The sequence below is a fragment of the Schistocerca serialis genome, chromosome 2, assembly GCF_023864345.2.
Source record: "Schistocerca serialis cubense isolate TAMUIC-IGC-003099 chromosome 2, iqSchSeri2.2, whole genome shotgun sequence".
NCBI classification, from domain to species: domain Eukaryota; kingdom Metazoa; phylum Arthropoda; class Insecta; order Orthoptera; family Acrididae; genus Schistocerca; species Schistocerca serialis.
In genome coordinates this window covers 921,650,220-921,674,249 of record NC_064639.1, presented here as the reverse complement: position 1 = coordinate 921,674,249, position 24,030 = coordinate 921,650,220, and the positions used below count along the sequence as shown (strand labels likewise).

At 38.6% G+C, this 24,030-nt stretch overlaps 1 protein-coding gene across 6 annotated transcripts in view; it reads right to left on the bottom strand.

Moving 5' to 3' along the window:
- The window catches only part of LOC126458295 (Fanconi anemia group A protein-like), a 240,518-nt gene that overhangs the window by 180,443 nt on the left and 36,045 nt on the right, over positions 1-24,030 (bottom strand). For all 6 annotated transcript variants that reach the window (XM_050095235.1, XM_050095240.1, XM_050095239.1 and 3 more), the window contains exons 6-8: positions 19,752-19,871; positions 6,735-6,808; positions 6,511-6,611 (exon numbers count right to left, since the gene is read on the bottom strand). In XM_050095235.1, coding sequence (XP_049951192.1) covers positions 6,511-6,611; positions 6,735-6,808; positions 19,752-19,871 — 295 coding nt within the window. The remainder of the gene's footprint in view (positions 1-6,510; positions 6,612-6,734; positions 6,809-19,751; positions 19,872-24,030) is intronic.

Here is a 24,030-nt window from a genome sequence, read left to right as displayed (position 1 = left end):
GAGATCACAATGTTAACAACTACAGGAACAGAGATAGTGGTAACTTCTATCAGGGTCAAAATGGTAATAGACACAGAAATTTTGAACATCAGCAGAATAGGAATAATAGGGGTAACCATGGGCAATTTAATACGAGAAACAATCATAGAGGCAACTATTTAGGAAATGGCAGTCCACCTCAATGAAGGTCCACAGTTCTGGGGTGAGGAAACATAACAAGTACAGGACCTCCAATTTACACTTATAATTAGACAATAATAACAGTATTAATAATGTGGCACAGGTATCTGAAGTTGAACTGAAGGAATATCAGATGTCTCATTTATGTTTTGATCAAAAGTTCTGGAATACTATGTTTGATTATAATGATGTAGGCACTAATCACAAACCTGAATGTGAGAGTGATGAGAATTCTGATTTAGTGTGTACTACTGATTTCTTCTCTTGGTTGGAGAACAATGTTACTGATGTATGTAAAACAGGTGATGACTGTATTGGATCTGAATTAGGTGGTATTTTTGATGTGAATCTGAATGAGAGCTATGAAATCATTGGGTTTGGTAAGTCTGAGACTGGTAGCTTACTGAAAATGAATGTAGGTGATGTTTGTGACTGTAATGGAGATGAAACTTGTGTTGTTAATGATGTTACTGATGAAGTAATTTTGGGAGAATATGATGATGATGATGAGAATCAGGTTTTTGTTGAGTTTAAGAATAATGAAGTTTCAAAATTATTTGTGAATAGAGGTGAGGTAAGTGATGTATGTGAAGGTGTAAGTGAGAGTCGTGGAATACCAGTCCAGTCACAGCAGTTTTTCATTAATGTCATGCAGAGTAATGATCCAGACAGTAAAGGTGGGTTATCTGTAAGCTTAGAGAATAAAGATGAAAACTTTTTGAAATTTGTTTGGGACCAAATTGATGATAACATAGAAATGTGTATTCTGGAATAAGTTAGCTGTGGTTAGTCAAAATTTCTATCCAAATTGGTGGAATGAAGTGAAAGAAGATCTAAGTAGGAAATGTAATTTTGACAGTAATATACTGTGTGTTCCTTCTGCAATTAGTTATGTTAGCTGAGCTATGGAACCCTTTCAAGTGCAGTCAATCTTACCTGATAACATGTGTAACCACAGTAATGCTATGACACCAGTAAAATTGATAAAACTCTGCAAAACAGTGTGGATGTAGCATTTGATGAAACTGAAAGTGATTTCTTACATGAAGTGTCCACTAACAAAGCTGATGATTCAGAATTTGGATGTCCTTACATTAAAATTAAGATTGATCAGTGGGAAGGGAATTGTTTGACTGATACAGGTAGCCCGATTTGTGGTATATCTGAACAATTTAGAGACAAGATCCATTACAGTAAGATTTTTGAGGAAATGCCCATTGTACATGTAAAGATAAAAGGTGCCACTGGTAAGCAAAGCAAGTACGTAAAATGTCAAGCACTGTTAACATTTAGTATAAAGGACAAGACATATGAACATGGATGCATAATGATACTTAGTCTTAGAAGAAAATATTCACTATGTCTGTAGATTTTAAAGACTATGTAATTTTGATTTGTTTGCCATGAATGTAGTATATAAGATCATGTAGCTTCTGGAGTTCCATCTTATCCACTGACCGAGTTTAAATCTATCCGCATACACATAAGACTAGATAACTGTGTTTTGTTTGTCTGGAATTTAGTATGTAAGATGATGTAATTTCTAGAGTTCTATCTTATTTATTGACTGAGTTAAAATCTATGATACACTATATGAATATGTTCTTGTAATAGAGTTGTGCTTTAGAATTTGACGCATGCTATGAGACTAAATGAGTAGACCTTTTTGCAATTTTGAAATGAGACAATGTTCACAATTTGTACAGCAAAGATTAGGAATAGTATCTGAGAATAAATGTGTGTTGAGAATATCTGTGTGTCTTACCTTAATGAGTTCATTCATTCTGTTTTCATTACACTTGACTCTGTTTATTAATGTTTCTTATGTGAACACTTTTCAATTTCACCTGACATGAATCCCACATAACTGACTTTGAAAAGTTAGTAAGGAGAACATATTTGATGTGAAGGAGGTATTGAACTGCACATTTAGTACACAAAACAATGTTTCAGGATTTGATGTGATTGCTAGGCAGGAAGTTATCTATCTGTTGGAGCGTTTGATGAGAACTCTAAGGAGGAAACTGAAAGATGTGGGCAGACCCATTCCCCACACTGTTGAATGGCTGTTCCCTACTGGACGAGTCAACTTTCAAGAGATCGTGGGTGATGGGTAACATACCGCATGCCCTTTTTACTAAATGATAAACAAGAAACAACTCTAACATACAGCAAACACAGAGTAGGGATTGAATCAATATCAGCCATTGACACAAAATACTAGATAATGGCCTCTCAACTTTTCCACACACTAAGATCTTCTGCATATGCATGTTGCCCAGTCTTCAACCCACTTTCCATTATGCAGTCATCTTAGACTTTCATTATCTCTTGAAATCCAGAAAAGAACTTCCTTTTTCATTTTCCACCCATTCACTGGCTACATGTCTCACTCGCATGCATTTAATTTTCATTATACTCGTAATAACTCCCTCCATTACAATCTGTTCCCTGATCCACTTGCTTGTTTTCCTGTCTGTCCTAGAAATTCCCAACATGCATATCTCCACTGCTTGTTAAGCAACCTTCAATTCTTTAAAGATTTTCAGGCTGAAAATCCACAGCTCACTACTGTAAGTCCAAACTGCTAATATAAACTGATTGTAAACTTTCCTTCTCATACACTGGGAAGCTTAGTTTTCAAATCGCTAATATTACTTTATCAAAAGCACTTGAGGTGATTATTACTCTTCTGTTTCTTTCTTTTGTTGTTTGTTCAGCGATTTTCTTCAGCTCTCCTTAACAAAAATCCATTGATTGGTTCTACGATTTCATCATTTGTTTATATTCATTGTACACTACATCAGTTTTATAATTTGATTTTCAAGCCTATGTTCAAACTTGATCTATTAAGTTTTTCCATCTGTTATTGAAATTTAAGTGAATTCAAGGCAAATACAACTATACAATCAGAAATATGTTATGTTACATTAACATGTCTACCTTCATTGTTTTCCCAGTTTAACGATCTGAGAACATTCTCTTGCACTCTAGCACAGGATATGTGTACATGATAACTGTTAACACGAATGTTCTTATTTGACTTCTCTCTTAAGTTTAAATCTTATTCTATCATGATGAAGACTAATGGGAGATGTAACACAGACATTTACATATTCTTCAGTATGTCAGTGAAAGAAAATAGCAACATGGTCTAGTAACTTAGTTGCAAACACTGTGCAGCATTATACATGGGCATAACAATTAACAAGCTGTCTCTCCACATGAATGGCTACCACCAAACTGTGGCCAGGAGATAGCTGGACCACACAATTGCTTGAGTTCAACAACTGCTCCACAGCCTGTGCTGCCTGGATTCTTCCCTGCACAGATGCAAACTCTACCTTCAATATACTCTTCATTGCCACAACCCCCTTGGCCTCAATCTTCATTGGTCTGTATCCCCACCTGTCTCTTCCTCTTCCTTGCTCCCATCCAAACTCAGACATCCTGCTAACCCCCCAGGACACCTTTCCTGCTCTCTGTTACTCTCCTCCCCCTTATCCCACTCCTCTCCTCCAGTAGTGTTTTGACATTTGGGCTTGCACCACTACAAGTCATGTCATCTTCACGATATATGGTGAAGAAAGTTGCGCAATTTATTTCAATGCATGGTAACTGATTCTACTATATTAAGTGATTTTTTCAAGATACTACAAAATTTTTGTGTTCTTTATACACTCCTGGAAATGGAAAAAAGAACACATTGACACCGGTGTGTCAGACCCACCATACTTGCTCCGGACACTGCGAGAGGGCTGTACAAGCAATGATCACACGCACAGCACAGCGGACACACCAGGAACCGCGGTGTTGGCCGTCGAATGGCGCTAGCTGCGCAGCATTTGTGCCACCGTCAGTGTCAGCCAGTTTGCCGTGGCATACGGAGCTCCATCGCAGTCTTTAACACTGGTAGCATGCCGCGACAGTGTGGACGTGAACCGTATGTGCAGTTAACGGACCTTGAGCGAGGGTGTATAGTGGGCATGCGGGAGGCCGGGTGGACGTACCGCCGAATTGCTCAACACGTGGGGCGTGAGGTCTCCACAGTACATCGATGTTGTCGCCAGTGGTCGGCGGAAAGTGCACGTGCTCGTCGACCTGGGACCGGACCGCAGCGACGCACGGATGCACGCCAAGACCGTAGGATCCTACGCAGTGCCATAGGGGACCGCACCGCCACTTCCCAGCAAATTAGGGACACTGTTGCTCCTGGGGTATGGGCGAGGACCATTCGCAACCGTCTCCATGAAGCTGGGCTACGGTCCCGCACACCGTTAGGCCGTCTTCCGCTCACGCCCCAACATCGTGCAGCCCGCCTCCAGTGGTGTCGCGACAGGCGTGAATGGAGGGACGAATGGAGACGTGTCGTCTTCAGCGATGAGAGTCGCTTCTGCCTTGGTGCCAATGATGGTCGTATGCGTGTTTGGCGCCGTGCAGGTGAGCGCCACAATCAGGACTGCATACGACCGAGGCACACAGGGCCAACACCCGGCATCATGGTGTGGGGAGCGATCTCCTACACTGGCCGTACACCACTGGTGATCGTCGAGGGGACACTGAATAGTGCACGGTACATCCAAACCGTCATCGAACCCGTCGTTCTACCATTCCTAGACCGGCAAGGGAACTTGCTGTTCCAACAGGACAATGCACGTCCGCATGTATCCCGTGCCACCCAACGTGCTCTAGAAGGTGTAAGTCAACTACCCTGGCCAGCAAGATCTCCGGATCTGTCCCCCATTGAGCATGTTTGGGACTGGATGAAGCGTCGTCTCACGCGGTCTGCACGTCCAGCACGAACGCTGGTCCAACTGAGGCGCCAGGTGGAAATGGCATGGCAAGCCGTTCCACAGGACTACATCCAGCATCTCTACGATCGTCTCCATGGGAGAAAAGCAGCCTGCATTGCGGTGAAAGGTGGATATACACTGTACTAGTGCCGACATTGTGCATGCTCTGTTGCCTGTGTCTATGTGCCTGTGGTTCTGTCAGTGTGATCATGTGATGTATCTGACCCCAGGAATGTGTCAATAAAGTTTCCCCTTCCTGGGACAATGAATTCACGGTGTTCTTATTTCAATTTCCAGGAGTGTATTTGTTAAATGTCCAATGAAGAGCCAGGGCACATGTGGATGGATCTTCTGGCACAGTATGGAGATTTTGAGGTGTCAGAGCAGGTAATTTCCGATCCGACAGCCAATCCAGTAAAGATGTATACTTCTGTATGCATCCTCTTTGGTTTGAAGCTGCACAATACTTACACTAGAATATCTTTGGCTTACCTCTGACACCTATGCCTCCATCTTTGCTACCCTCCCTGTTTACATTTCCCCTGTCGCTTCATAACCTGGGTTGTGAGTAACTGAATCAACTTTCCCTTCTTCCCCTTTTTTCCCCCTCACTCCTCCCTGACGATGGAACAAAGTTCCAAAAGCTAGGATACGTAAATTTTCTGTTTTGTTTTGTGTATCTATCAGCTGTACTGAGCTGAGGTAAGTACTGGCCAGCCCCCCTATCTCTTTGTTAGTATTTGTTTCACAAATTGCCTTATCTATCTCACATGTATTTACTTTTGGAATGTCATCAGCATCACTACTTGCTATCTGTGGTTCTGATGCATTTCTTCAGTTCAATAAACATTTAAAAAATCTCAGAATGCTCATTCAATGGCAATATCTGCCATTTTAATGGGTGAACCCAGATGTCTACCCAACATAAGTTTCTTGCAATATTTTGAAAAAGGATAGATTGCTACTCACTATATAGTGGGAGTTTTGAGTTGCGGAGACCAAACATAAATTTTTGCTCTGTTTTCTTCGTATTCTTATTGTTTTCAATTGTTTCTATTGCCATAATTTTGATGTATCTTCTCACATCCTTCTGAAGAAATATTCAAACACTTTTGTTTAATTCAGCACTTATAGGTACATCCACATTGCCCAAACAACCTTACGGTGAGTACTTTGAAGGACCACATTCATTTACCCCCTTTCCTCTTCAGTCTCAAATGGTGTGCAAGAAGAACTACTGTCTGGTACTCTCAGAATTTTAAATAGTAGATACCTCTGTGACGTGAAGCAGCTTTCTTGTGACACCTGCCACTAGAATTTGATGAGCAATCCTGTGATGCTCTAACACTTACTAAATGAACTCATGATGAAACACAGTATTCTCCTTTGGATCTCCTGTATTAATCTTATCTAGAAAGTGTTGACATTGCCGACTATTTTCGGGATTTTAGGTTCTTGACAAAATAATAAAAACGAGATAACTCAAGGTTTTATATTGAGGGGTTAATTATGTAAGTGGATAACTGCATTTACTGACCTGAACATCTTTCACTTTTCTGGATTTCATCTCCACCAACAGTGCTTAACTGGACAAGCCTACATGCAAAGTTCTTCACAAAGTTCATATGATTTGACTGACTATGAAAAAAAAGGAAAAACATATAAAAGAGACTTTACATGTCTATAATATGAATATAATCATAATAATTACTACACATCTGTTCCAATACACATAAATATAACTCCCAAATTAGTACTTACCTTAATATATAAACTGGCAGTGAGATTAGAGCTGCTGACATGAAATACCACAGTGCTTCCAGTGGCATGTTGTCCTGGAAAAATAATTTTATGGTTATAAAATTAAAGGAAAGTGCTTTGTGATTTTTTAATCTACAAAAAGGCCCTTCTATTGAGCACATCCCTCATCAATTCAGCATACATACAAGATGAAAGAAATTAACACCAAAAGAATTTTCTGTTGGCTAAGAGCTTCAAGTCTGTGACTTACAGCAATAAAATTTACAAGGATTTCCCCTTACTAAGCTAATCAGAAGTCATGTTAGGAAGCTCAGTAAGTTCTCATTAAAAGATCTTACTGAGCTTCCTACCATGACTACTGATTATCTAAATACGGAGAATAAGGGAAAATCATCATAAATTTTATCACTGTAAGTCACAGACTTCAAGCTCTTAGCCAACACATAATGGGAAGAAATTACTATCAGCATAACACAGTGTTTGATTATGGATGCACTCCCACTCTTGTTGGTTTAATTTAGTCCGTTGCTTTTTCCAAGGATCATATGCAGTCCAATTCCTTATGTCTCTCACCTTATATTGAAAATAGGTCAACAGTTCTTGTTTGTTGACAATACAAGTACTGCAATCAATTCAGTTAGATGCATAGCAGCATATACAACAGCTAAGAAAATTTACACAAATATTTTCTGCAAATGGAGTTTCACAATACACAGCACATACAAATTAAGTGAGGCAGGACACAGCTTCACCACCCACACAGAACCTGGGAGAAAGGCAATAGAAACATACAACTTTTACACCTCTTGGTTTTCATATTAATAATTACTTGAATTGGGAGCCTTGTTTATTACACCCACAAAGTAACTTGGCATTTCACATGGGGGTGTTAGGAATACGGGAATATGAAGAGTAACTTCAGCCTCTTTCATACCAGCTATTTTATGCCTCATTACACTACTCATAGTGAATGAGTCTACTGCAGCACTCTTGGAGAATTTATCCTGTACTGGACTCAATTGTGTTTACACAATCATGTAAAATTGTGTGGACAGAGTGATGTCTGCTGTGGAGTTTGGCACTCATTTTTTGTGTTAAGGACAATTCGCATTGGATGTCAAGTGAACGTTGTGGAACAGAAGAGTATGTTCTTGGCAAATGACAGTGAGTTCACATTAGGCAAAACATCAACACAATGTCACATTGCATAGCACAATACTGAAAGTGAAATTAAAGTAGAGCATCCTTCTTATAAAAAGATGGAATACAATGAAGTGACAGCATTAAGAAACTAGGAACGATAGTAGAGTTTATTAATAACCAAAGAACCATTTTGTAATTAATGTTCTTGAAAAAGGTCCTATGGTAAATTTTCCACACAGCTGAGAACAAGAAGAACAAGAAAAGTATCATATAAAAATATCAACATATATTTGTTTTAGAAGATATACATATATAAACATATAAAACAGTATTTAGAAGGCAGTACATAGCATCATTTTACTTTATACACTGGCTTTTGATATTTTTCTAAGTGGCAAATACACTAAAAAAATAATAAAATAAAATAATTAAAAAACACAATATCTTTCTCCTTCAATAAAGCTGACTGCTTCATCCTTGAAACATTTTCCACTAAAAAAACTTTCTTGTCTATTTATGTTCTATTTATGCACAGTGCAGGCTATTTCTTTACTCTGCTATATGAAACCTATATCATGTTTTACTTTCCAATATTTGATCTCACTGGTGGTGAACACAATTAGGAAAAATGTCAAGCCCTTATGCAACCATCACAATTTGTGACAAACACAGATTGAATAATAAAATAAAGCTTAAGAAGAGACAAAAGCACAAAACCCATTAGTGAGTAAATTGGTTCACTTCTGATGATACCAGATGATGACAAAACACTGACCTCACTGACCCACTCATGACGTGAATGGCAGCTGATTTACTTGTTGGTAGGACCATGCACCCAACACCTATAGTCAATTTAGTAAAGAAACTTGTTCATGTTCAATAACCCTAACAGTCTCTCCCAGTAGCACCCATGTAAAGTGCCAAATTACAGTGTGCATAGAATACAATTTAACAACGGAAAATCCGAGACGGAATGCAACAATATTATGAAAAGGAAAGTTGCTACTCACCATATAGCAGAACAGCAGATAGTCACAACAAAAAGACTCGGCCTTAGTCAAAAATAGACAAAACACACACCCACGCACGCACGCACGCACGCACGCGCACACACACACACACACACACACATCACACACACACACACACACACACACACACACACACACACTCTGCAGAGCAGCAGCAGCAGTACATAATGGGAGAGGCGAATGTATGGGGGTGTGGAGGAGGCTGGGGTGGGGAAGGGGAGCGATAGTAGGGGAGGAGTCGGGGACACTGAAATGTTGCTGCTGGACGGCAGAATACCACTGTGGAGGGGTGGGAAAGATAGTGGGCAGGGTATTTCTCTTTTCAGGGCATGATGAGGCATAGTCAAAATCCTGGCGGAGAATGGAATTCAGCTGCTCCAGTCCTTGGTGGAACTGAGTTACGAGGGGAATACTCCTCTGTGGCTGGACGGTGAGACTTTGTGAGGTGGTGGGAGGCTGGAAAGATAAGGCACAGGAGATTTGTTTTTGTACACGATTGGGAGGATAATTATGGTCTGTGAAGGCTCCAGTGAGACTCTTGGTATGTTTCAAGAGAGACCACTCGTCAATGCACATGTAATGACCACGGGTGGCTAGGCTGTTTGGAAGGGACTTCTTGGTATGGAACAGGTGGCAGCTGTCGAAGTGGAGGTATTGCTGGTGGTTAGTAGGTTTGATTAGGACAGAGATACTGATGTAGCCATCTCTAAGGTGGAGGGCAACATCTAGGACGGTGGCTTGGTAGGTTGATTGGGACCAGGTGAAGCAAATAGGGGAGAAGCTGTTGAGGTCCTGGAGGAATGTGGATAGGGTGTCCTCATCCTCGATCTAGCACTACACAGCCCTAATTCCACCATCACATCCAGTCTTTTTTACTTCTCTCCTTGGCCCTAGCCTCCTAACTGCACTTAGCTGCCCTCCCCTCTCTCCACCTCGTCCCTGCGCACTCCCACGCAGCACTTCACTGTCCCCCCACCCCTACCCAACTATCCCTCCCCCTCCACACTCCAGCCTCCTCCTTACTCCCACCCAGTCTCCATTCCCATCATGCACTGGTGCTGTTGCTTGCAGTGTGGCTTCAGTTTCCAGAGACAGCAGTCGTGTGTGTGAGCTGCATTTGCCTCTGTGTGTGTGTGTGTGTGTGTGTGTGTGTGTGTGTGTTTTATTATTATTATTATTATTATTATTATTATTATTATTATTATTATGAAGGCCTTCATGGCCAAAAGCTTACTTGTGACAGTGTTTTCACTGTGTATATCTGCGACTCAGCATCTCCGCTATATGGTCAGTAGCAACTTCCCTTTTCATAAAATTGTTAGAGTAAAATTTAAACATTTTAGTTCATTCCCTTTTGCTCAGAGCAAAATTTAAACATTTTAGTTCATTCCCTTTTGCTCTGCATATTATGCCAATTTTTAATTTGAAAAATTACAGATATTTTGCATATTGTCATCTTTAATAAAAGGTGTCTCAAAAGGAAGTTTATATTTGAAGAGCTCTTTGCACATGCGCTTGTAAATCAGAGGAGATTGAGGGGTATGTTGATCGCTTGCTTGGCCTTTAGGAATTCAGTCAATAGGGAGTGCTTTTTGGGAGTAGACAACATGTTCTCTGTGTGAGAATGGTAAAAATGGTGATTCAGCGACTGTAGCACTGAGGAAATTTTTAAGTGGTCGTGGATTGCGTAATGTAAATGATGCTACATGTGTTCCCCTTATCCGGAAATGGCCCCAAATGTTTGAGTAGTTCGGTTCAACATCTACATCTACATCTATACTCTTGTAACAGTCATTAGGGTTCCTTCCTGTTCCATTCACATACAGAGTGCTGGAAGAATGACTGTTTCAATGCCTCTGGGTGTGCAGTAATTATTCTAATATTATCCTCACAATCCCAGCTTGACTGGAACATAGGAGATTGTAGGAGATCCCAAGAGTAATCATTTAAAGGCGGTTCTTGAAACTTTGTTAATAGGATAGTTTACATCTGTCTTCAAGAATCTCCCATTTCAGTTCCTTTAGTATCTCTGTGGAACTCTCCTATGGTTTAAACATATCTGTGACCATTCATGTTGCCTTTCTCTGTGAACAGTCAACATCCCATCCCCTGTTAGTCATATCTCGTATGGGTCCCACACAGTTGGGCAATATTCTAGGATGGGGCGCATGAGTGATTTGTGAGCAATCTCTTTAGTAGTAGTGATTGCACTTTCCTGGTATTCTACCAATAAACCAAAGTCAGCAACCTGCTTTACCCGTGTGTGAACCTATGTGATCATTCCATTTCATATCCCTCCAAATTGTCACATCCAAGTATTTGTATGAGTTGGCCAATTCCAGCTGTGACTCAGTGATATTATAGTCATTTTTTCATTTTATGAAGTGCACAATTTTACATTTCTGAACACTTAGAGCACCATGTTGAAATCTTGCCAAGATCTGACTGAATATTTATGCAACTTCTCCCCGATAGTACTTAATTAAGGTACCTGTGTCATCTGCAAAAAGCCTGATTTTACTGTTAATATTGTCTGCAAGGTGATTAATATACAACATGAACAGCAAGGGTCCCAACACACTTCCCTGGGGCACACCCAAAGTTACTTCTACATCTGACGATGACTCTCTATCCAAGATAACATGCTGTGTCCTCCCTACCAAAAAGTCCTCAATCCAGTCACAAATTTCCCTTGATACCCCATATGATCATACTTTTGACAATAAAGCTTCACTTTCCCAGTACCTTCGCCGCAATACTTGCCGCGTGTAAAGCAGCAGTCAACAATCACTTTTACTTTGTCAGTGAAGACATACAGAGTATTGTTTAGAGGAGTGTGCCTGAGATACCGCATATTTCATATTAAATACAGGAATTTGGTAGGTCCAATAGACCGCATTTTTCTAATTAAGGCATATTCTGCTTTCAGTGGATGTTATTTTACAGCATCTTCTTCTATGAGTGAATTTATGTCATATTTCAGGTATAACATGGATCAACTTTCTAAGAAGAGTAACATATCTGCAGCTAATACAGGCTTGGAAGCTTGAGTGCAAGCACAGTTACAGGATTTAGATGAAGAAGAAAATGGTATCGATGATGACACATTTGACAATTCTGATGATGATCCAGATTTCATGATAGGTGATGGTCACCATGAAACAGAGAGTGATACTAGTTAAGAAAGTGTTTTATTGGAAGAAGAGCCTGGAGCATTCTATACAACTGATAATACCTCACAGCAAACACAGTACTTTTATGGTAAAAATAATTTCCAATGGGAATATTCTGAGCCTGTTAGAACGAGAAGAGCCCCAGAGCACAACATTCTGAAAGGGGGAATGCCTGGCCTAACAGCAAAACATCGAAGTTTGTGAAAAGTCCTACTAAATCTCAAATAAGGGTGAATTTATTTGATGATGACATGATATATGAAATAGTTTTACAAAAAAATGTTAAACTGAGTACAATAATGGCAAAATTGCAGGAAACAATTAATCCATCCAATTCCCCTGAATAGTACTAACATTTCATCTACTGTAATGTTGCCTTTTATACAGCATAATTGCTGAGAATTGAAAACGAATTTCTCAAAAATGTTTGATATTGCAGCTGCGCAATCTGACTTTTTTCTTTTGTCTTTCGTAGTCGCACAGTCAAGTCTCATGCTACTTAGAAGTATTTCAAAGCACTTTGCCGACATTGTCACCACAAATATAGGACGATTGGTCAGATCCTTTTCGAAAAAAGACAACATATCTCCATGAGACGATTTGAATACTGATGTCATAATTTGAAGGCCTATGAAAGCTTTGATTTCAATGTTGTCAGTATCTCCGTAATTGGATGGATTAATTGTTTCCTTCAATTTTGCCATTATTTTAGTCAGTTTAACATTTGTATGTAAAACTATTTCATCTATCATGAATCATCAAATAAATACGCCCATATTTGAGATTTAGTAGGACTTTGTCACAAACTTCGATGTTTTGCTGTTAGGCCAGGCATTCCCCCTTTCAGAATGCTGTGCTCTGGGGTTCTTCTTGTTCTAACAGGCTCAGAATGTTTCCATTGGAAATTATTTTTACCATAAAAGTACTGTGTTTGCTGTGAGGTATTATCTGTAGTATAGACCGCTCCAGGCTCTTCTTCCAATAAAACACTTTCTTAACTAGAATCACTCTCTGTTTCATGGTGACCATCACCTATCATGAAATCTGGATCATCATAAGAATTGTCAACAATTAATTGGGAGAATTACAATTTTGTTAATGGTGGGCGTGATAAGACATCCTGTGAAACTTTACTAAATGCCTTCTCCGAAAACTACCTATAGCAGATAGTTAGGAACCCCACTCATGATGGAAGTATATTGGATGTAATGGCATCAAATAGACCTGACCTGTTTGAGATATTCACATCAAAATTGGTATCAGTGACCACGACGCAGTTGTGGCGCTAGCCAATGGCAGTCTTTTACACACTTGTCAACATCAGTTGCGTGAACAGTTTTGTTCTGTATTTGTGCTGCAGAGGAAACCCCATGCTAACTCGCCTCAAATTCACCAAATGTTTGACCATGGAGCTGATAGAGCCACATCTAAGAAGACACCTGGAAATTCAAAATTTACATAGAAATATCAAGGAAATGATCCACAAAGTTCTGGGAGGCACTCAGCAATCAAGCGAAGGCATACCAAGTGATAGAATAGACAAAAGGAAGATGTTTATGAAGTGCCCTGCATCCAATAAGAGGAAAATGGCATATTAGTGCATCAAATGTGGTCACCCGGTTTGCCTGGAATGCATCAGAAAGATGTGTGTCTACTGTGCAAAAGATATGTGATATAATATTTCAGTTGAGTTAAGTTTTATCTTTTTTTACATTTTCTGCAGCATTTTATTTATATTTAGGAATATGTTGTCTGGTATAACAGTGGTGAAAATCATATGAAATCTGACACTGAATGACTCCACGTACCTGTGATATTTCATGTTTATTTTATGTAATTTAAACAAAAAAGTGTTTACATAGGCTGAAAAATACTAAATTTGCTTATAACATGAATTAACTGACTATTTACTTGATTTCTGTCAACTTATGTGGAATTTTGTGATATACAATATTAGGAGGTCTGAGAGACCACTTGTTTCCAGTTACGCACATTTCAGAGATGTTTCAGGTTAAGGGTTAACAATTTCAGCTGTTTCTCAACACTACTGATGCTAATACTTATTTCATTCATCTTTTCAGAGCTACAAGGATTAAACTGGTGCAATTCTCCTGGGTTTCCCTTAGTAAAGGAACATTTGAAAATGGAGTTCTGCATTTCATCTTTTGCTTTGCTACCCTCAATTTCAGTTTATATCTCATTTGTTAGGGACTGAACCCTAACTTTAGTGCCACTAACAGCCTTTACATACGACCAGAATTTCTTTGGATTTTGTGAAATGTCATCTGACAATACTCTGCCATGGTAGTCATTGAAGGCATGACACATTGCTCTCTTGACAGCCAAATGCATTTCATTCAGCATCTCTCCATCTATAGGCCTGTGCTTTGTTTTACACCTTTTATCCAGTAATCTCTGTTTCTTCAGAAGTTTCTTCACAGTGACTGTATAGCACGGAGGTTCCTCCCCATTATGAACTGTTGTACTGGGTACATATCCATCCAGTGTGAGGTCAACTATTCTTTTAAACTTGAGCCAGAGTTCCTCTACATGCTCCTGACCTGTGCTGAAAGTTTAAAGTTCCTAATTGAGATATGACATTACTGATTTTTTCCCTAGTTTACTGAACATATACATCTTTCTGATTGTTTTAAATGCCCTTTGTACTTTGGTAATCATTGTTGCCACAGCCACGTCATGGTCACTGATACCAGTTTTGAAGTGAATATCTCAGACAGGTCAGTTCTATTAGATGCCATTACATCCAATATACTTCCATCATGAGTGGGGTTCCTAACTATCTGTTATAGGTAGTTTTCAGAGGAGGCATTTAGTAAAGTTTCACAGGATGCCTTATCATGCCCACTACTAACAAAATTGTAATTTTCCCAATTAATTGTTGGATGACTGAAGTTTCCACCGATGATTACAGTATGACGGGGGAACCTACGTACAAGTGAACTGAGGTTTTCTCGGAAGTTTGGTGGGAAATAGAAGGAACCAATTATCATTTTATGCCAAACCCTGATACTGAGTCTTCCCCAAACAATTTCACGTGCAGCTTCAGTTTCTATCTTGGTGGATTTGAGTTTATTGTTTGCAGCAACAAATACACTACCTCCATTTCCGATTTGCCTCTTCTTTCGATATGTACTTAAATTTTTCCCAAAAATCCGACTGCTGTCAATTTCAGGTTTCAACCAGCATTTTGTACCTAGTATTATGTGAGTTCACTGCTTTTCATGAGCACTTCAAACTCTGGTACTTTGTTTCAAATGCTTCGGCAGTTTACCATTAGGATTTAATTACTATCACCTGTGACAGGCATTTCTTTCAATCTTACACTGATACTTCTAGGTTTCCTACAGCCATCGTTATCTGGGTTGGATGGAGTCACCCAATCTAAAAAAACTCTTGTGTGCATTCCACACACACAAACAGCTACAATGTGTAGTGCACATCTGAGCTATTTAGAGGACCCTACAGTTTTCAGTCCTATGACACAAGTCCAGAGAGCCGAAACCTAGCTTGTCATAAAAATTTTGAAGTCTCTGGTTCAGTCCTTCCACTTGACTCAAAAGAAAAGGGTCATGATCAGTTCTGGCAAAAATGCTGCAAATTGTGAGCTTTGGCACTGAGTGCACCTGGTGTCCTTTTTTGTCCCTTGCTGCCTTTTCACTAAGGGGGTGCCATTATTCGCCATACGTTTGAACTGCTGACAATTAATAAACCCCTACCATTTTGTGTTTGCCTCCTCCTGACACTGGACAAAACAGATTTCCCCAACACAGGTGAAGTGAATCTCACTGTTTCAGTTGCAGTGAAATACGGCACCTCTAACTTGTCGGTCAGGGAGATCGGTACAACACCTTGAGTTCTCCCTGGTCCCTGTCCACCCTGTATGGGACACCTAGATCCACCATTGACATGCCACTCACAATCAAGTGGATGGGTAATGAAAGATCCTGTACTTTCTGCAGAGGAGACAGGCTCCACAGGAGAGGATAGTACTTGAGACACCTCTGGTAGAGGTATCTTAGGTACATGACTCTCAGGAGCTATTCCAACACACCCATTCGCAGCAACTGTCATCATTTCCAGCTGCTTACAAATGTCAACCAACTTATCCCGTGTTTGGGAACAGCATTCACAGTGGAGTTGCATCTTGCTGGTGCATTGCATTGCAAGGCACTGAACAAAGGACTTTCCATTACATCTGCTGATTATATTTTAATCTGTTGAGCTAAGAAGTTGCTATTTCCCTGTAAGAACTGAAGCAGATACACAAAGCGAGATTTCTATTAAGGCATCACAAAAACCTGTGATAGAAATTACTAGTTTCCTAAAATGTTTTGATGCTAATTACAGTTGTTAGCAAACTCGAAAATCGAGTTAATTTATGATAAATGCAGATAATATATAGGACTACTTCTCTTTAAGGGAAAACCAGATGCATGAGAATGGTAGTTAGAAAATATGCCACAGAAACTAAATCACAAACCTCAACTGCTCATAGATTATGGAAAGGACAATGGTAGCTTCCAAAAATCCTCAAAAACGCATGTTTATTTGAGTTTATATACAATGAAATTCAGCGATGATGTATAGTCTGGCTGAATTGTGAACCACAAATGCTGATTTGCTACAAATTAAATTACTTACTCAAAACACACGTACCACTAACTCAAAAAATATAATTTTGTAAGCATCCGAAAATTCTGAAACTAACTTATTTCTCACGTAATAGGTCAATGAAATTAGAGAAAGGTTGTTTTGAACAAGGAGAGACCTACTGTCTTTAAAAATTTTATGAGCACAATTTAGTTTAAGCCTATAATTGACGATAACAATATTAGTTTATTGCGGCACTTGCAAATGTTCAAAATTTCACAATACATCACAGTCAAACAGGTACTGATACAATCAATGAAAGATTATGCAGAAGAACACTGGCCAAACCAAAATCCAGGCGACCGAGCCATGGAAAGTGTAAATCAGCCTGTTTGTGATGATCCTAACCGCTCCATTCGTAAGCGTACAAATTCTTTAAATATGCATCACTACACCAAATTCTGCAAAAAGACCTTAAATTGCACCCTTACAAAATCAAACTGGTGCAAGAATTATAGCCTCAGGATTCCAGACATAGGCTGCAGTTTGTTAATGATGTGACTGAATGCCCTTCATTTAACAACATCTTTTTTCTGATGAAGCCCATTTTCACCTGAACAGTCAAGTTAATAAGCAAAATTGCTGCTATCAGAGTGCAATGACTCCTAAATACAAGCATGAGAAACCCCTTCACTCACCAAAAGTTGCTGTGTGGGCTGTGATATTGGCTTGAGGAATAACTGACCTATACTTTTTTGAGGATGAGAGCGGTCGTGAAGTTGTAGTGAATTCAGAACATTATGTGATGATGTTAAATGACTTTTTGGTGTCTAATTGCAAAGCTTCACTGTTTATAACCAAAGAATATGATTTCAGCATGACAGAGTCAGAGCACACATGTCCAGTGTGTCTGTACTGCAAGTTTGTGAAATTTTCCCTGGCAAACTGATCTCCTGGAGAGATGACATAAATTCCCGCCCACTGTCCAGATTTCAGCCCTATAGTTTTTTCCTTATGAGGATATGTCAAATCTAAAATGTATGTCAATAATCCAACTTCTCTGGAGCTACTGAAAGAAAATGTCCGTAGCAATGTGGAAGCACTCCCAGTGTCTACATGCTGAGCTGTCATGCAAAATTTTGTTCAGCATTTAAATGAGTGCTGTAGGCATTCTGTATTGCATTTTAATGACATTATTTTAAGAAATAAATTCCTAAACCATATATTTCAATAATAAATATTTTGTCGATAGATTTCACAACTGTTTTATTTTGACACATCAAATATAATCTTCCTTTTGAGGCACCCATTAGTAAAACATCCTGAAACAGTTTACACTCAGGCCCAAGTTATTCACTGAGGAAAAAATGTGCAAGAGAGATGATGTGGACTGTAAGAATCTAACGCAAAATGAATTCGTTAAATAAGCAACTTGTTGAGAATTACTAAGACAAAAAGCTACATTCAACTTAAGTATATATTATTCTTGCCCAATTACAATCCAGGGCGGTCAGTTTATTAACTTACTCATCAGGTATTGATTCTACATTCAGAACTTCCTTTAACAAATAAAAAGAAAAGCTTAAGACACCACTTCAGTTACATCCACATCTTTTTAAAGTTTATAAAGTCCAAAGTATAGCTGCAGATAACCAAATTAAAGGCACTTTCCAGATATTTCAGTAACATTACTCTCCTCTCAATACAATAATTAACATTAAATAAAATATCTGACAATTTAACCATAAATGTGTTTATGTTCTGGAATACTTCAATAAATTGGAGTTTTCCTCATTCATGTCATTACTGTTGTCATTCCCATTTTAATATAGGCTATGATTATTGTTCAAGAATGTTGAGGAAAAAACTAAAACCTCTTGCTTAAAATGTTTTAGATTAATTTTATGAACTGACTACAGCCTCACAGTATCCTTTCCCCATCCAAAATTTGTCAACACAACCTTTAATTTGAATATCTACATTGAAATAAAAAAATATGAGAGTGAAAGTAAAAATTAACCTCCACATTCACAACTTAATCTTACTTAGGGCAGATAGAAGTCAATACCACTGTCAGTAAATTCTTCAATTTTTCATGAGTTACTAAGCAAATATTTTAATTTTGTTTTACCTACCTACTGGATATTTCAGTTTAATGGGTAAACATCAAAGATTTGTACAAGTGAATACTTCATTGTTTCTGTGCCACTCCAAGGCTACATAATGGTTAGCATTAAATCATTTTTGAAATAAATTACTTATTCACAAATGTTGCTCTTGCTTTTGATCCATGAGTAATTGTTTACAATAAACTTCATTAACTGTTTGCACTTCACAGAATGACAAAACCATAACATAATTTTACAAAACTAACAATTATAATGACACAAGTATGAGTCACACAGTGTAGGAACTGTTCCATTTCATTTTGTAGAAGTTATACCGGTATTATCTGTCATAACTTAAAAAATATGATTGCTAGCAGGACAAGTGTAAAAGTCCTGTATAAAGCAAGCAGTGAGATGACAGATTGCGGAGCGCGCATATGCCATCTAATGGCAGCAGGGTAAAGTAAGGCAGCTCGCCGCTGTAAAGTGCTGCCACCATCCTGCGAAGAACGCAACCAATAATCTGTAACTGTGTTTTAAATGTATAGCTGTAAATAATGTTTTCTGCATTAATCTCTCTATATTGTTAAGTATATATTAGTTTTAAAAGTATTATGGACATTTGTAATTAAAGCTGTAATGAGTAATGGCTTTAGGCTTAAGTTAAAATCTAAAGGGACTTCCTTGCGGAAGGGTAAGGTGGGAGAAATGTTGTGACAGAAAGATCCAGAACAGTTCTCTTTGTGAGTCGGAAGGGTTATGATGCTTATGTGAATATTTTATGCAATACACTACAATTTATTACATAACTGTCAAAAAATTAAAGCTATGTGAGTCGCATCTCTTAAGAATTCTAAGTGCAAAAATAAGCCAGACAAGAACTGGATTTTAAATAATCAGAAATCAATAATGTTGGAAATGAAGCACAGTTATTATTGAAATTTTACTTACAACTTGATTAAAATCATTCTGGAAACCAGCAATGTTAAGTCTACTCTTTCCCACAAGTTTTTTCATAATAGTAATTAGTGATTCACACTGTTCCCTCTTTTCAGAATTCAGTAAATCTCTCTGAAAGAAAACAAATATTCATAAAAGCTTGAATGTAAAAGTAGTGCAATACTTACAAATAATGTACTACGCTAACTTTCAGCTTTTTAAAATTTTTCGCAGAAAGCAGGTATAGCACATAACACGATTATCATTTTTTATTTCTCTATTAGGTATTTCTGGTATGTGGCTGTAGAAGTAATGTCTGCATTAATTGTACAGAAAATTCCACACACATTTCCACTTAATTTTAAAAATTTTATTTTACTGCCTTTCAAATGCCTGGAGTCTCACAATTTACAAACTTGTGCACATTCAATGTCTTAATTACTTGACAACAAACAATCAGAATACTATGACAAAATCAAACACTGAAAAAGCCAGGGTGGAATATAACAATATTAGAAAAGGACAGTTGCTACTCATCATATAACAGAGATGCTCAGCATCTCTGCTATAATATTGTTAGAATATTATGACAATTGCATTAAACAACACATCTGCTTTATACCTATAAGACATGCAAACATACTCGACTATGATGAAAGTCTTTCAAGGATTATCTTTGATAAAACCTTCCATGGAAATCCTACGGCAAGTAAGGACAGCTAATCAGTGACAAGCTTAACCCTCTAACCGGAACATCTTTTACTCGGCGGTAAGATGGAACATCGGTCTGCTAGACCGCTAGGACATTTAAAGTGTATTTTTCTCTATTTTTATGACTTTTCCGCACTTCTACGTTGCTTCTCTCTCTCTTTAAGGTGTAATTAAACATAATAATAGGTTTTTGAACCATAATATTTGTTAAAATACCAGTAAATTCAAGTTTATTACTAGGAAAAACTTTAATTTGCAGTGTTTTGTTGTTTACACATTACTCCTTTAGAAATACTTTTTTTTTACATTATTATAGTTACAACACAAAGAAAATGAATACTAAAATGTAATGCAAAGAAAAAATTTAACTTTTATTTTTAATTGCACAAGTCTTGCACACTTTTCGTGAACACTCCAAGCACGTTGGTTCTTCGCAAGAAATACACTTGTAGGCAGTTTTCCTCTTTTTTTGATATGGACAAAATCGACAGGTTTTTCTTTTACCAAGTGTGTCCGTCGGACACTCATCAACTCGAACAACAAATTTATTCCGTTGGCTAACGATTTGCTTTTCTTTTGCTGCCTCTTCTTCTAAAGATGAAATAATACTTTGTAGCTCTTGAGGCAGATTGGAGATTGCCAGTCGGGATTTTACGAAATCGTAGACCAAATATAGAGAAACTCTTTTCAGGAAATCAAAACGTGATACGGTTTTCTTCTCTCCAAAAAGTCCATAAAGTATACTTGCGTTTGATCCAGCCATGGCCACCATGTGGTAAAAAATAGCCAACGGCCACCTTCTTGTTTTGCGATTAGTAGAATAAACACTGCACTTCATATCTAGCGTGTCTATTCCACTTTTTGTGGCGTTATAAAAAGATATGATTTCAGGTTTATCATTTGAAACGTCAGTGTAATTGGAATGATGCATTGACGAAAGAAGTAGGACTGCCTTATTCCTTTTTGGGACATAAGAAAGCAGAGTCATTTCTTTCGTAAAGCCATAAAGGCTGGACCCAATTTCACGATCGCTTCTTGCTTGAAATTCTGCTGGTATCTGGGGTCTGTTTCTTTTTAGTGTCCCAACTAATGTCAAATTGTGAGCTAGTAGCTCCTGGGCAAGTTCCACAGAACAAAACCAATTGTCGCAACTAATATTTCTGTTTGTGCCATACAGCCCTTTAGATAGGCGGATTACAGACTGCGTGGGAATGCTCTTTTTCTTTTCTGCTGTAGAAAGTGTGGCTCCATCACAGCCTTTGCCGGAGTAGATGTAGGCATTGTAAATATATGCATTGTGTGCATCTGCCAGACCCATGACCTTAATGCCATATTTAGCCGGTTTATTCGGCATATATATACGAAATTTAACCCTCCCTCTGAAAGGCACCAAAGTTTCATCAACTGTCAAATGCGCTCCAGGGCTATAAATTTGTTGGCAGTTCCAAATAAACTTATTAAATATGTCTGTAATGGCAGCAGCTGGGTCATATTTTTCCCTCTGTTCCCTCGTGCTCGAGTCATCGAATCTAAATGCCCTAAGCAATATTCCTAATCGCTTTTCTGTTATTATTGATCGAAAAATTGGCCTCCCCAAGACCGAAGTGGAAAACAGCGAGGTCATAGGCTCCCTCGCAGATTTGAATATGCTGCAAAGAACTGTGACTCCAATCACAGCGTTCACTTCCTGCACAGTAGTGTCTCTGTAAGCTACACTTTCTTTTAGTTCAATAACAGAACGAATTTTGGCCAACTTTTCATTAGTATGCTTTACAATCGTCTCAATCATGTCGTCAGTAAACAAAAGGCGCCACACTTCACCTGGGAGTGGGTTTTTCCCCACGGTAAGAGCAGGCCCTTGTATCTTTGATAGCCGTACCTTTATTATATTGGATGCTGCTGTTCGCGTCTTAGAGCGAACAGGAGTTGATGACCATGTGAAACACTTGTTTCTTCCGTAGTAAGAAACTGGAAGACGACTCTCATCTAGAGTGTCATCAGAACGCGTAGATGAGCTAGCAACATCAGCAGGCTTCTGTGGAGTGATTAGTCTGCTTCCACCAGAAGTTATGTCAGACTGTGGTTGCTCTCCAGTTTCTTCGCGAACTGCGGTATTTTCGACTTCAAATATTTCTCGAATAGTTTCATCATCGCGATCATCATCATTGGGAGAGTCATCGTCATTATCTGTTTCATTGCGAGGATCTTGGATAGTAAGGTCCTCATCTGGAATGCATGATTCATCTGAATCCACTTCCGAGTCTGATTCTTCAAGGTAATTTTGAGAGCGTGCAAGGGCTACAATTCTTTTCGACCGATTTGAAACATATTTCGGACCTTCCATTGTAAACCTGCAAGGAAAAAGGGAAAAATGAGTTTTAACGAAATTTAATGGGGATAATTCTATCGCTGTAATAAGTTTGCGCGGTAAATTGGAGAATGTGTGTGAAAAACGGAAAGAGGAAAAATTAAAACGTTAAATACGAGTTGTTACACTTTTTTCTCGTTCTTCTATGAACACAAAAGTATTAAGCATCGTGTGGTGGCAAAAATTTCAATCAAATAGATGAAATGTTGCTACACAGAAAACAGAAGAGTTCAAAGAGTGGAACATCGGTCATACAGACCGACAAATGCGTGATACTTTTAGGAACACCGGTCTGGGAGACCGGCAAAAATTTGACACTTTTAGGAACACCCGGTCTGTCAGACCGGGAGGGGAATGCATTTTTTCGGAACACGGTCTCACAGACCGACAATACGTAACAAAAATTCTACTTACTTGAAAACAATGCATGCGCCGACAATACGTTGTTGGCCAGCTGCGGTTCGGGACCCGACTGAAGATTACTGGGCTTCTCCCCACCCTCACGAACAATGCAGCGCCGTTAGCATTGTTAATGTCAACTATGGCGGTATCTCAGACCGATGTTCCGTTCAAAGGGTTAACTCCATGCCCACAGAGAGTAAGCTAACAGATGGATGTTTGAGAGACTGATAAATGTCAATTACACACCAACATCACAAACTGAACAAAATGCTCTTGGATTTCAAGTACCATCAGTTGAGTTATAATTCTCAAGCTTCTTCCAGCTGTCACTGCCATCATTTTAGGAGTTAAAAATACCAAATGTAGGATCCACAATCTTTCAAAAGTAAGCCAAATTTACACATGCATGGGAAGGCTTGTCAGGCAGCAGATGGCAAATGTGGACCACCACATGGTGACAAGAAGTCGTAAGGGGTTGACGCTACATTTTTAACTTAAACACCATGAAGAGTTCTTTATTTTTACATCTCTATTGCACTGATATTTGAGTTAATGGTGACTAGCTTTGAATATATCTGTTCATTATCAAACCATTAGCTAAGCAGTTCTAAAATAAGTAATGAAACAACACCTATACATTTTGAGCTATTTATAATACTATAATGTTATCCAGAAACTCGGTACCAGTTGGAGGTCACTTCCAGGGGTAACAAACATTTGATTTTCAATATTTGGTTTAATTGTTGAATGAATTTAAAAATTTAAAATGCTGTCATAATCTACTCATTATGAGGTATCATCTTATGTTGG